Here is a 16,380-nt window from a genome sequence, read left to right as displayed (position 1 = left end):
TTATCCGGATTTACATTTTCAGCTTTTCTGGAACTGAAAACTGCTCCCTTTCTTCGCAAATTGATTCTATCCGATAGACACCAGCTCTCCGAGGGTAAATAGTTGGTGATCAATCCCGTCTTCTGGAAACACACACATGTATGTCTGAACAAATACAGAACACCCTCCAGTACGTACATTGCAATAGACCTTTTAAGCTACCCGCAAGAAATCAGGACATTTTAGGGGTTAATTTATCGCGAATATGACACCCAATGGCGCGAAAAAAAACCTTTTTTTTTTTAATGCGATCACTAGTGGATTATTGATCTTCTTCTAAACGTGTTTCCACCGAGATTTGAGTCCTGTTTGAAATTACAACTTCGTCCAGATTGAAATCCACCTGTGTCAAAAGCAAAACGTTTCACATTGAAAAGGTGAACTCCCATATTTTCGCAACAAATACATATTTGTCTCTAGGCGGACAATTTTTCTATCTTTGGGTCAACTGGTGGAACTAGAAAAATGGGAAATCACGATAGATCGCAAAATTATTTGACGAATTAGCTATTTTTATATCCTTTAGTATCTGTCTGGGTTAGATGAGTTTTTGACTTTCTTTCTGTAATTTCGTCATCGCTTTGTGTAATCTAATGACGATAGTTTATCAAGAATGGAAAACAATAACAAACTGATTTTTCTTCTTTTAATTACACCCCCGTTGTGGGTATCGCCAAAAATTCCCCGTTTGTATGTTTTTGAATTTCTCGCAAAGCTACATGAGAGCTATCTGCGCTAGCCGTCCCTAATTTACTAGTGTAAAACTAGAAGAAATGCAGCTAGTCATCACTACCCATTCCCAGCACTTGGTCTACTCTTTTACCAACGAATAGCGGTATTGACCATCACATTATAACGCCCCCACGGCTGAAAGGACGAGCATGTTTGGTGTGACGGGGATTTGAACCCGCGACCCTCAAGAGTACGAGTCGAGTGCTTTAACCACCTGGCCATGCCGGGCCTCTCGGTTTGTCAGCGGTCAGTTTATGGAGTTATAAGGCGATTTCCGCGATGGACACAGTCAAACGAACTTCTAAATCTGTACAAAATATACGTACATAACTATAAACACATATATCGATTGTTTTGATATAACTCGGTATTTATTAAAAATCATATTAATAAGAATTAATTGTAACAGTCATCGAATAATAATTTATATTATATAAAAGAAGAGACGCTAAACATTTCCGTTTGTAAAAATAATCGCTAGTTGTTTATATTTTTCAAATATTAGAGGTATCTGCTTGCCCTCTCCAGTGGCACAATGGTATATTTGCGGACTCATACTGCTTGAAACCAGGTTTCGATACTCGTGGCAGGCAGAGCACAGATAGCTCTTTGTGTATTATAATAAAAAGAGAAACAAACATATTTATTTTTTTTCGTGGCATCAAGAATTTTTTTTTTAGTTCTACGTGACTAAATTTTGGTCGGAGGAAACTTAAATTTGAGGCTGTAACTTGTTGTTTTGGACAAGACATGGTATTAGTTTAAATATATTTGAAGAAACCGAAACCTCCATTAGTGTTTCAAGAGAAGATTGTTTGTTTGCTCGTTTGAATTTCGCACAAAGCTACTCGAGGGCTATCTGTGCTAGCCGTCCCTAATTTAGCAGTATAAGACAAGAGGGAAGGCAGCTAGTCATCACCACCCACCGCCAACTCTTGGGCTACTCTTTTATCAACGAATAGTGGGATTGATCGTAACATAGTAACGCCCCCACGGCTGAAAGGGCGAGCATGTTTGGCGCGACGAGGATGCGAACCCGCGACCCTCAGATTTCGAGTCGCACGCCTTAACACGCTTGGCCATGCTGGGCCTTCAAGAGAAGAAATAGTCCGAGTTTGGTGCTGACACACCGGACTCGTGCTCCCTTCTGTTTGACAGTGCACGTCTCCAGTTAGTGCCTTGAAAAATCAGAATAGAAAAGCATGATCGTGTCATAATGTGGAAAACCTCTTCGCCTATGTTGCTGAGTCCTGAACTTTTTCAAACATCCAGAGACGCCTCTGCGTATTAGTAAACTATACGACTGATGTAGGAATACAATTTGATACGTGTAATGGATCGAAACCTTTCTTTCTACAACAATAAAACACAAATGATACATTTTGATAAGGGGAGTTCACGTTATTACTATAAGCGTCCTCACAATGTAGAGAGGGGTAATGAATTAATGTAATATAACAAAGGACACCTCACAGCTTTTCATCTTTTCACTCTAGTATTTAAAACGTTAAAACAAATGCTTCTCTACAAGAGTTCTAATTACATACACAGAGAAAAACGTATTAGACCGATAGAAAATATAGTCCGTTTACACTGTTTTGGTGAAATATTTGATTTGATTTTGTCGCGATGTAAAAACCTTCACACTTGACCTTTGAACTATACCCAGTTTACCTTTATCAATTAATTCAACGCATTTTAAACTTCTCATAAAGATCTTATTGTTATGAACCAATTCGACCAAAAAAAAAAAAACACTTTGAGTTCATTGTAAGAGGTGATAAATTATCACCATATCCACTTTGTTTTATTTCACCATTCCAGTCGAACCTTTTGTTTTAGGGTCATAATTGATGTTGGTACCATTCCCTCTGTAAGTAACATTTGTGTTCATCATAGTTTAAGCTGTGAGAAACGTTATCATGCGAAACGCCGATAATGATGTTGAAGGTATGTTGTAAAGGGCAAACATACACTCCCCGTCACACCTAACATGCTTGCCCTTTCAGGGTGGGGTGTTATAATGTGACGGTCAATTCCACTGTTCGTTGGTAAAATAGTAGCCATAGAGTTGGCGGTGGGTGGTGATGACTAGCTACCTTATTTCAGATTCTAAAATAAATTTAGTTTATGGTGGGTGGTGATGACTAGCTACCTTCCCTCTAGTCTTACACTGCTACATTAGCGACAGCTAGCACAGATAGCCCTCGTGTAGCCGGATTTCAAAAACACACACACACATAATCTAAATGTTTAAGTTCACCTGCTTTGGCTTTACGTTTTAAAACTATTACAACAGATGTGTTTGTAGTGCAATGCCTCAAGGTGGGCTATACTGTAAACAGAAAGTTTTTTATAGAACGTCATAAAATCTAAATAGACAGTCCTGATGGAGTCTTTAGATCCTCGAATGCTGTTCTTAGAACGTCATAAAATGTCGCGTAACGAAAATGAAACGAGCACTCCAAATAACTATTAATCAATGTGTTTTTCATTGGATGGTTTAATTGTTGGCGTCTGTCTTGCGAACGTGGTTTAAACGTACTGTTCATGGAGTGGTTATATTGTCCGTGAATTCTGAACCTGCTCAGTTAAGCATAGTGGCGTCACACATGCTTCAAATTACAGAAGTTAAGCAGAAAAGTTGATTATCTTTAGAAATGTATTCATTATACGCAGATAGAACATCAGACGTAGATAGAACATCATGCGTAGATAGAAAATCAGATGTAGATAGAACATCATACGTAAATAGAACATCAGACGTAGATACAGCATCATACGTAGATAGAACATCATACGTAAAGCATCGAACGTTGACAGAACATTGTACGTAGATAGAACATCAAATGTAGATAGAGCATCAAACGTTAACAGAACATCGAATGTAGATAGAGCATCAAACGTTAACAGAACATCGTACCCTGTAGTTTATCGGAGTTATGTTGCATCATTGTGTAACTGTAGATCTGGTTTATTTAACTCTTTACTTCAGTTAAGTGCATCATTCGATAAGTACAAAGAAGCCGTTAAACGTGAAAACACGGCGGAGAAACGGAACGAGGAATCGCCTGGCTAAAGGCAGCATGCAAGACTTTAGTTGAGGTCGTAAACTGGACAAATGACCTGAGTTACGGCGCTCGGCTCTTGTCCAGTAACGATCACAACAGTCGTTTACCGATACGACAAGGCAGCCAGTGTCGACGTGGTGCTTGTCGTTACGCTAAATTGGTCGTTGTTTAATTTCTTCAACTTTATAGTGAAACATGGACTTTCTCAGAAAGAGTACATTTAGTATCTGTTGTATCACGTACATTCGAAAAGGAAGTTCATATGTTTTAGTGTTGGCAGAGAGATGAACTAGTGTTATTGTGTGAGAACAGACAAGTTTTATGTTTTGTTTTAGTAAACACAAAACATAAAGAATTAGGGGTTACTACAGTGTACACAAAACATGAAAGGTTATAATTTTACCTTAGTAAACATAAAACATAAAGGATTAGATGTTACTACTTTGTACAGAAAAACATAAAGGATTATATTTTTATTTTAGTAAACATAAAACATAAAGGATTGGGTGTTACTACAGTGCACACAAAAACATAAATGATTATATTTAAATATAATGGAGACTTAAAATGTTGGACTTATCACTGTAAAGACATACGTAGTTTGAATTTTTTTTTACATGAAAACGAATGAGGAAAGTCTGGGTTTCACAAATCGTGTACTTATAAGTTGTAGAAAACACCGTCATATACGACTTGATTTAGTTAACATAGGAAATGAAAGTTATCTTACTACTTGTCTGTCTACCTATTTAACTATTTATCTGTCTATTTATACGTCCTTGCTGAAAAGCCTGGATCTGTTTATTACTATGATTTACCTTCTTCGATAACCAATTTCTTGTTAAATATAATGATTGTGAGCATTGTTAAAAAAAAACATAACTGGAATACCCATCAAATATGCATAGCCAAAAAACAGTGTCCTCGAATGTCATAGTTAAATAACTGAATTTTTAACACTAAATATATGTAGAAATCTCTAGGACCAGAAAGTTATTTCTACAGTCTGCCAGTAGAACTAAGGAGAATTGAGACAGGAATTTATATAAAAACGATGATTCTGTTCGCATTAGATATATATTTTTAATTCTCAGAAATGTCTGTAGTAATCAGACATCTAAGTACCTCGAAAGCAAGGAGTTTCTCAATCCCAAAGAATATATGATTTAAATGAACTCAGTTCTTCATAACTGCTGGAAATTACCTGCACTCCTGAAGTAACTTCATGAATGAATGGCATCTCTAATGAAGGATTTTATGAGTGTCTAAATTACAGTAGGACTTCTCAAATTCTTGGTCTAATAATATCTCTCATGGCTTTATAAATATCTGAATTACTACAGATGTCTAGATTTTATGGAATAAATCATATCTTGAGAAGCCGTAGAACCATATGAATTACTTACGACTACTGAAGTTCATGGAGTTACAGTATCTCCAGTAACTTCAGCGTTATATCTCGAACTACGAATGTTTTAATTTATTGGGCTTAAAATATCTTCATGGATGCCCACCCCTTTCAGTGGCACAGCGGTATTTCTGCAGACTCGTGCTGCTAAAAACCGGGTTTCGATACTCGTGGTGGACAGAGCACAAATAACCCATTGTGTAGCTTTATGCTCAGTTCCACGCAGTCAATCAGTTGTCGAGGCTTTTAGAACATAGTGAATTACTTAGGGCTTTTCAAGTTCATGGAGCAGTTATATGATTCGTATCTCCAGTGAGTTCTGAACTATACATAATTGACTGCGAATTCTTGAGTTTCATAAGTTAGTCACAACTTCAAGGACTTTTGAACTGTGTGAATTACTCAGAACTTCAAAAATATTCTAGAGTGATTCAGGAGTACCTGAAGTGATCTCACCTTCGAGTGTCTTGGTAGGAGTCACAGGGACTTCTTCTCGAAAACATCTGAAATACTTATATAACAGCTGTGATTTCATGTACAAAAACTCTTTCTAACTCGGAACATGTTCTATTTATGTTTCTACAGCGACCTCCCTCCCAGTCTCTGAACTCGTACGGCGGAGCAGCGGATGATGTGAGGTCACCAGCAGGATCCACACCGGGGCCTTTCTCCCACCAACCCAGCTCTCAACAGAGCACAGACAACAACAGTGAGGCGGGTAGGTTTTATTTGTATTGAGTTGTCTATTACTTTTTTGTTTAGTAATGACATAGACATTTTTCACGTGTGTTTATATTATGTATGCGTGTATATATATATATACTTTTAACACTGCGCACTTATTTTTGTACGTAAGTGACCATATACTTTTAACACAGAGCACTTATTTCTGGTACTTAGGTAGCGATTAACACAAACATTTTTGAAAACTAATTTATAAACAGAAGACAAAGCGAGGTAGAACCTACTAAAGGTTTCAATTTATAATACAGTGGTCAAAACAATTAAGGTAGAACCTACTAAAGGTTTGAAATTATACTACAGTGGTCAAAATAATTAAGGTAGTACGTACTAAAGGTTTGAAATTATACTACAGTGGTCAAAACAATTAATGTAAAACGTACTAAAGGTTTCAAATTATACTACAGTGGTCAAAATAATTAAGGTAGTACGTACTAAAGGTTTCAAATTATACTACAGTGGTCAAAACAATTAAGGTAAAACGTACTAAAGGTTTCAAATTATACTACAGTGGTCAAAATAATTCAGGTAGAACGTACTAAAGGTTTCAAATTATACTACAGTGGTCAAAATAATTAAAATCATCAGTGGAATTTTGGTCCAGCGTGACCAACTGGTTAGGGCGCTCGAATCGCAATCTGAGGGTCGCGGATTCGAATCCCTTTTCAATCAAACATCCTCGCCATTTCAGCAGTGGGGGTGCTATAATTCACGGTCAATTTCACTATTCGTTGGTGAAACAGTAACCCAAGAGTTGGCTGTGGGTGATGATGACTATTTGCTTTTCCTTTGGTCTTGCACAGCTGGATTAGGAACGGCTAGCGCAGAAAAAAACCTCGTGTAGCTTTGCGCGAAATTCAAAACAGTGAAATTTTAAAACGTGGATTAGAGATAATGCTACGTGAAAACAAGTGATTTGAATCGTGTTGAACGTAATATATGGCAAACAGAATAATTACGTTAGCGTGACAGCAATACAGTGGCTTTTGAAGATAAAATAGCTAAATAACTAATGGTTTCGACATTAAATGTATATGTTAGCATTGCAGATCTCTTCAGACCCCGGACAGTTTGTTTTATTTCCTGTGATAAATTACATAGGATTTTTGAAGTTTCTAGAGTAATAATATCTCTAAGGGCTTCTGGACTGTCCCAAACAAAGGTACCTGAACTCTTCAAGTGTCTTTGTAGGAATCACATTCATAAAACGTTTTGAAGACAAGAAAACTCAAGAACTGAAAAAAACAATTGTTCTTTAAGTCTTGATCTGTTGCTCTCACGTTTTTTATCACATTTTGATGATTAGTTAAAACAATTTGTGGTATATTTCATGTTATTACAAATACATAATAACAGTTCCATTCGTACAGGAGTCAATGCAGTTTTTGATTGCTTGTGCTTTTTTGGTTTTTTTTTTCTGTTTATTCCCTTTGGTCTACACTGGTCTTACCTGCAGGTATTTAATGGATTTTCGGATATGGTGAATCTCTCAGCACTTCTATAATTTTTATCAAAACTTCAAAGTATATGTTTTTAAATACATGGATATTCTTTCATATTTACAGTATAATGTAACAGTACTACTAAAACACACTTTTAGTAGTGTAAAACCAAACTGGACTACTTACTATTATTTAGTAGTGTAAAACCAAACTGGACTACTTACTATTATTTAGTAGTGTAAAACCAAACTGGACTACTTACTATTATTTAGTAGTGTAAAACCAAACTGGACAACTTACTATTATTTAGTAGTGTAAAACCAAACTGGACTACTTACTATTATTTAGTACTGTAAACCCAAACTGGACTACTTACTATTATTTAGTAGTGTAAAACCAAACTGGACTACTTACTATTATTTAGTAGTGTAAAACCAAACTGGACTACTTACTATTATTTAGTACTGTAAAACCAAACTTACTATTATTTATTTATACAGATGTTTATTTGTTACTTATATTCAACAACATTTCTGTTAAATGAAATAAAGACAGTATTATTGGATTTACTATAGTACCAATAAACAGATGTGACTCTGAATACATGTTATAAAGACAGTATTATTGGATTTACTATAGTACCAATAAACAGATGTGACTCTGAATACATGTTATAAAGACAGTATTATTGGATTTACTATAGTACCAATAAACACAAGTGACCCTGAATACATGTTATAAAGACAGTATTATTGGATTTACTATAGTACCAATAAACACAAGTGACTCTGAATACATGTTATAAAGACAGTATTATTGGATTTACTATAGTACCAATAAACACAAGTGACTCTGAATACATGTTATAACGACAGTACTATTGGATTTACTATAGTACCAACAAACAGATGTGACTCCGAATACACGTTATAAAGACAGTATTATTGGATTTACTATAGTACCAATAAACACAAGTGACTCTGAATACATGTTATAAAGACAGTATTATTGGATTTACTATAGTACCAATAAACAGATGTGACTCTGAATACATGTTATAAAGACAGTATTATTGGATTTACTATAGTACCAATAAACACAAGTGACTCTGAATACATGTTATAAAGACAGTATTATTGGATTTACTATAGTACCAATAAACAGATGTGACTCTGAATACATGTTATAAAGACAGTATTATTGGATTTACTATAGTACCAATAAACACATGTGACTCTGAATACATGTTATAAAGACAGTATTATTGGATTTACTATAGTACCAATAAACACAAGTGACTCTGAATACATGTTATAAAGACAGTATTATTGGATTTACTATAGTACCAATAAACAGATGTGACTCTGAATACATGTTATAAAGACAGTATTATTGGATTTACTATAGTACCAATAAACAGATGTGACTCTGAATACATGTTATAAAGACAGTATTATTGGATTTACTATAGTACCAATAAACAGATGTGACTCTGAATACATGTTATAAAGACAGTATTATTGGATTTACTATAGTACCAATAAACAGATGTGACTCTGAATACATGTTATAAAGACAGTATTATTGGATTTACTATAGTACCAATAAACAAGTGTGACTCTGAATACATGTTATAAAGACAGTATTATTGGATTTACTATAGTACCAATAAACAGATGTGACTCTGAATACATGTTATAAAGACAGTATTATTGGATTTACTATAGTACCAATAAACAAATGTGACTCTGAATACATGTTGGATTTAAAGACAGTATTATTAAAGACAGGATTTACTATAGTACCAATAAACACATGTGACTCTGAATACATGTTATAAAGACAGTATTATTGGATTTACTATAGTACCAATAAACACAAGTGACTCTGAATACACGTTATAAAGACAGTATTATTGGATTTACTATAGTACCAATAAACACAAGTGACTCTGAATACATGTTATAAAGACAGTATTATTGGATTTACTATAGTAAACCAATGAATACATGTTATAAAGACAGTAATTGGACATAAACACATGTGACTCTGAATACATGTTATAAAGACAGTATTATTGGATTTACTATAGTACCAATAAACACAAGTGACTCTGAATACACGTTATAAAGACAGTATTATTGGATTTACTATAGTACCAATAAACACATGTGACTCTGAATACATGTTATAAAGACAGTATTATTGGATTTACTATAGTACCAATAAACAGATGTGACTCTGAATACATGTTATAAAGACAGTATTATTGGATTTACTATAGTACCAATAAACACAAGTGACTCTGAATACATGTTATAAAGACAGTATTATTGATTTACTATAGTACCAATAAACAGATGTGACTCTGAATACATGTTATAAAGACAGTATTATTGGATTTCAATAAACACAAGTGACTGAATCTGAATACATGTTATAAAGACAGTATTATTGGATTTACTATAGTACCAATAAACAGATGTGACTCTGAATACATGTTATAAAGACAGTATTATTGGATTTACTATAGTACCAATAAACACAAGTGACTCTGAATACATGTTATAAAGACAGTATTATTGATTTACTATAGTACCAATAAACAGATGTGACTCTGAATACAGTATTATGTTATAAACAAAGACAGTATTATTGGATTTACTATAGTACCAATAAACACAAGTGACTCTGAATACATGTTATAAAGACAGTATTATTGGATTTACTATAGTACCAATAAACAGATGTGACTCTGAATACATGTTATAAAGACAGTATTATTGGATTTACTATAGTACCAATAAACACAAGTGACTCTGAATACATGTTATAAAGACAGTATTATTGGATTTACTATAGTACCAATAAACAGATGTGACTCTGAATACATGTTATAAAGACAGTATTATTGGATTTACTATAGTACCAATAAACACAAGTGACTCTGAATACATGTTATAAAGACAGTATTATTGGATTTACTATAGTACCAATAAACAGATGTGACTCTGAATACATGTTATAAAGACAGTATTATTGGATTTACTATAGTACCAATAAACACAAGTGACTCTGAATACATGTTATAAAGACAGTATTATTGGATTTACTATAGTACCAATAAACACAAGTGACTCTGAATACATGTTATAAAGACAGTATTATTGGATTTACTATAGTACCAATAAACAGATGTGACTCTGAATACATGTTATAAAGACAGTATTATTGGATTTACTATAGTACCAATAAACACATGTGACTCTGAATACATGTTATAAAGACAGTATTATTGGATTTACTATAGTACCAATAAACACATGTGACTCTGAATACATGTTATAAAGACAGTATTATTGGATTTACTATAGTACCAATAAACAGTATTATTGGTGACTCTGAATACATGTGTTATACATGTTAAAGACAGTATTATTGGATTTACTATAGTACCAATAAACACAAGTGACTCTGAATACACGTTATAAAGACAGTATTATTGGATTTACTATAGTACCAATAAACAGATGTGACTCTGAATACATGTTATAAAGACAGTATTATTGGATTTACTATAGTACCAATAAACACAATGTGACTCTGAATACATGTTATAAAGACAGTATTATTGGATTTACTATAGTACCAATAAACAGATGTGACTCTGAATACATTGATTTACTATTACCAATAAAAATGTGACAGTATTATTGGATTTACTATAGTACCAATAAACACAAGTGACTCTGAATACATGTTATAAAGACAGTATTATTGGATTTACTATAGTACCAATAGATGTGACTCTGAATACAATAAAGACAGTATTATTGGATTTACTATAGTACCAATAAACACATGTGACTCTGAATACATGTTATAAAGACAGTATTATTGGATTTACTATAGTACCAATAAACACAAGTGACTCTGAATACACGTTATAAAGACAGTATTATTGGATTTACTATAGTACCAATAAACACATGTGACTCTGAATACATGTTATAAAGACAGTATTATTGGATTTACTATAGTACCAATAAACAGATGTGACTCTGAATACATGTTATAAAGACAGTATTATTGATTTACTATAGTACCAATAAACAAATGTGACTCTGAATACATGTTATAAAGACAGTATTATTGGATTTACTATAGTACCAATGTGACTCTGAATACATGTTATAAAGACAGTATTATTGGATTTACTATAGTACCAATAAACACATGTGACTCTGAATACATGTTATAAAGACAGTATTATTGGATTTACTATAGTACCAATAAACACAAGTGACTCTGAATACACGTTATAAAGACAGTATTATTGGATTTACTATAGTACCAATAAACACATGTGACTCTGAATACATGTTATAAAGACAGTATTATTGGATTTACTATAGTACCAATAAACAGTATTATTGTGACTCTGAATACATGTTATAAAGACAGTATTATTGGATTTACTATAGTACCAATAAACAGATGTGACTCTGAATACATGTTATAAAGACAGTATTATTGGATTTACTATAGTACCAATAAACAGATGTGACTCTGAATACATGTTATAAAGACAGTATTATTGGATTTACTATAGTACCAATAAACACATGTGACTCTGAATACATGTTATAAAGACAGTATTATTGGATTTACTATAGTACCAATAAACACAAGTGACTCTGAATACACGTTATAAAGACAGTATTATTGGATTTACTATAGTACCAATAAACACATGTGACTCTGAATACATGTTATAAAGACAGTATTATTGGATTTACTATAGTACCAATAAACAGATGTGACTCTGAATACATGTATATAAAGACAGTATTATTAAAGACAGTATTATTGGATTTACTATAGTACCAATAAACACAAGTGACTCTGATGTTATAAAGACAGTATTAGATTTACTATAGTACCAATAAACAGATGTGACTCTGAATACACGTTATAAAGACAGTATTATTGGATTTACTATAGTACCAATAAACACAAGTGACTCTGAATACATGTTATAAAGACAGTATTATTGGATTTACTATAGTACCAATAAACACATGTGACTCTGAATACATGTTATAAAGACAGTATTATTGGATTTACTATAGTACCAATAAACACAAGTGACTCTGAATACATGTTATAAAGACAGTATTATTGGATTTACTATAGTACCAATAAACAGATGTGACTCTGAATACATGTTATAAAGACAGTATTATTGGATTTACTATAGTACCAATAAAACAGTATTATGTTACTCTGAATACAGTGTTATAAAGACAGTATTATTGGATTTACTATAGTACCAATAAACAGATGTGACTCTGAATACATGTTATAAAGACAGTATTATTGGATTTACTATAGTACCAATAAACACATGTGACTCTGAATACATGTTATAAAGACAGTATTATTGGATTTACTATAGTACCAATAAACAGATGTGACTCTGAATACATGTTATAAAGACAGTATTATTGGATTTACTATAGTACCAATAAACACATGTGACTCTGAATACATGTTATAAAGACAGTATTATTGGATTTACTATAGTACCAATAAACATGTGAAGTGACTCTGAATACATGTTATAAAGACAGTATTATTAAAGGATTTACTATAGTACCAATAAACAGATGTGACTCTGAATACATGTTATAAAGACAGTATTATTGGATTTACTATAGTACCAATAAACACATGTGACTCTGAATACATGTTATAAAGACAGTATTATTGGATTTACTATAGTACCAATAAACAGATGTGACTCTGAATACATGTTATATTATTGGATTAAAGACAGTATTATTGGATTTACTATAGTACCAATAAACACATGTGACTCTGAATACATGTTATAAAGACAGTATTATTGGATTTACTATAGTACCAATAAACACATGTGACTCTGAATACATGTTATAAAGACAGTATTATTGGATTTACTATAGTACCAATAAACAGATGTGACTCTGAATACATGTTATAAAGACAGTATTATTGGATTTACTATAGTACCAATAAACAGTATTATTGTGACTCTGAATACATGTTATAAAGACAGTATTATTGGATTTACTATAGTACCAATAAACACAAGTGACTCTGAATACATGTTATAAAGACAGTATTATTGGATTTACTATAGTACCAATAAACAGATGTGACTCTGAATACATGTGTTATGTTAAAGACAGTATTATTGGATTTACTATAGTACCAATAAACACATGTGACTCTGAATACATGTTATAAAGACAGTATTATTGGATTTACTATAGTACCAATAAACAGATGTGACTCTGAATACATGTTATAAAGACAGTATTATTGGATTTACTATAGTACCAATAAACACAAGTGACTCTGAATACATGTTATAAAGACAGTATTATTGGATTTACTATAGTACCAATAAACAGATGTGACTCTGAATACATGTTATAAAGACAGTATTATTGGATTTACTATAGTACCAATAAACACAAGTGACTCTGAATACATGTTATAAAGACAGTATTATTGGATTTACTATAGTACCAATAAACAGATGTGACTCTGAATACATGTTATAAAGACAGTATTATTGGATTTACTATAGTACCAATAAACACAAGTGACTCTGAATACATGTTATAAAGACAGTATTATTGGATTTACTATAGTACCAATAAACAGATGTGACTCTGAATACATGTTATAAAGACAGTATTATTGGATTTACTATAGTACCAATAAACACAAGTGACTCTGAATACATGTTATAAAGACAGTATTATTGGATTTACTATAGTACCAATAAACAGATGTGACTCTGAATACATGTTATAAAGACAGTATTATTGGATTTACTATAGTACCAATAAACACAAGTGACTCTGAATACATGTTATAAAGACAGTATTATTGGATTTACTATAGTACCAATAAACACATGTGACTCTGAATACATGTTATAAAGACAGTATTATTGGATTTACTATAGTACCAATAAACACATGTGACTCTGAATACTCTGAATTTACTATAGTACCAATAAACACAGTGACTCTGAATATTGTTATAAAGACAGTATTATTGGATTTACTATAGTACCAATAAACAGATGTGACTCTGAATACATGTTATAAAGACAGTATTATTGGATTTACTATAGTACCAATAAACACATGTGACTCTGAATACATGTTATAAAGACAGTATTATTGGATTTACTATAGTACCAATAAACACAATGTGACTCTGAATACATGTTATAAAGACAGTATTATTGGATTTACTATAGTACCAATAAACAGATGTGACTCTGAATACATGTTATAAAGACAGTATTATTGGATTTACTATAGTACCAATAAACACATGTGACTCTGAATACATGTTATAAAGACAGTATTATTGGATTTACTATAGTACCAATAAACACATGTGACTCTGAATACATGTTATAAAGACAGTATTATTGGATTTACTATAGTACCAATAAACAAATGTGACTCTGAATACATGTTATAAAGACAGTATTATTGGATTTACTATAGTACCAATAAACAGATGTGACTCTGAATACATGTTATAAAGACAGTATTATTGGATTTACTATAGTACCAATAAACACAAGTGACTCTGAATACATGTTATAAAGACAGTATTATTGATTTACTATAGTACCAATAAACAGATGTGACTCTGAATACATGTTATAAAGACAGTATTATTGGATTTACTATAGTACCAATAAACAAGTGTGACTCTGAATACATGTTATAAAGACAGTATTATTGGATTTACTATAGTACCAATAAACAAATGTGACTCTGAATACATGTTATAAAGACAGTATTATTGGATTTACTATAGTACCAATAAACAGATGTGACTCTGAATACATGTTATAAAGACAGTATTATTGGATTTACTATAGTACCAATAAACACAAGTGACTCTGAATACATGTTATAAAGACAGTATTATTGATTTACTATAGTACCAATAAACACATGTGACTCTGAATACATGTTATAAAGACAGTATTATTGGATTTACTATAGTACCAATAAACACAAGTGACTCTGAATACACGTTATAAAGACAGTATTATTGGATTTACTATAGTACCAATAAACACATGTGACTCTGAATACATGTTATAAAGACAGTATTATTGGATTTACTATAGTACCAATAAACACAAGTGACTCTGAATACACGTTATAAAGACAGTATTATTGGATTTACTATAGTACCAATAAACACAAGTGACTCTGAATACATGTTATAAAGACAGTATTATTGGATTTACTATAGTACCAATAAACACATGTGACTCTGAATACATGTTATAAAGACAGTATTATTGGATTTACTATAGTACCAATAAACACAAGTGACTCTGAATACATGTTATAAAGACAGTATTATTGGATTTACTATAGTACCAATAAACAGATGTGACTCTGAATACATGTTATAAAGACAGTATTATTGGATTTACTATAGTACCAATAAACACAAGTGACTCTGAATACACGTTATAAAGACGGTATTATTGGATTTACTATAGTACCAATAAACACAAGTGACTCTTAATACATGCTATAAAGACAGTATTTGGATTTACTATAGTACCAATAAACACAAGTGACTCTGAATACATGTTATAAAGACAGTATTTGGATTTACTATAGTACCAATAAACAGATGTGACTCTGAATACATGTTATAAAGACAGTATTATTGGATTTACTATAGTACCAATAAACAGATGTGACTCTGAATACATGTTATAAAGACAGTATTATTGGATTTACTATAGTACCAATAAACAGATGTGACTCTGAATACATGTTATAAAGACAGTATTATTGGATTTACTATAGTACCAATAAACACAAGTGACTCTGAATACATG

General features: G+C 32.1%; 1 protein-coding gene across 1 annotated transcript in view; it reads left to right on the top strand.

The window, feature by feature from the left end:
• The window catches only part of LOC143231156 (homeobox protein Meis1-like), a 216,157-nt gene that overhangs the window by 57,148 nt on the left and 142,629 nt on the right, over positions 1-16,380 (top strand). The window contains exon 6 of the mRNA XM_076465812.1: positions 5,836-5,968. Coding sequence (XP_076321927.1) covers positions 5,836-5,968 — 133 coding nt within the window. The remainder of the gene's footprint in view (positions 1-5,835; positions 5,969-16,380) is intronic.

This window comes from Tachypleus tridentatus, chromosome 10, assembly GCF_004210375.1.
Source record: "Tachypleus tridentatus isolate NWPU-2018 chromosome 10, ASM421037v1, whole genome shotgun sequence".
In the NCBI taxonomy this organism is placed as follows: domain Eukaryota; kingdom Metazoa; phylum Arthropoda; class Merostomata; order Xiphosura; family Limulidae; genus Tachypleus; species Tachypleus tridentatus.
This window is presented reverse-complemented; position numbering and strand designations above follow the sequence as displayed.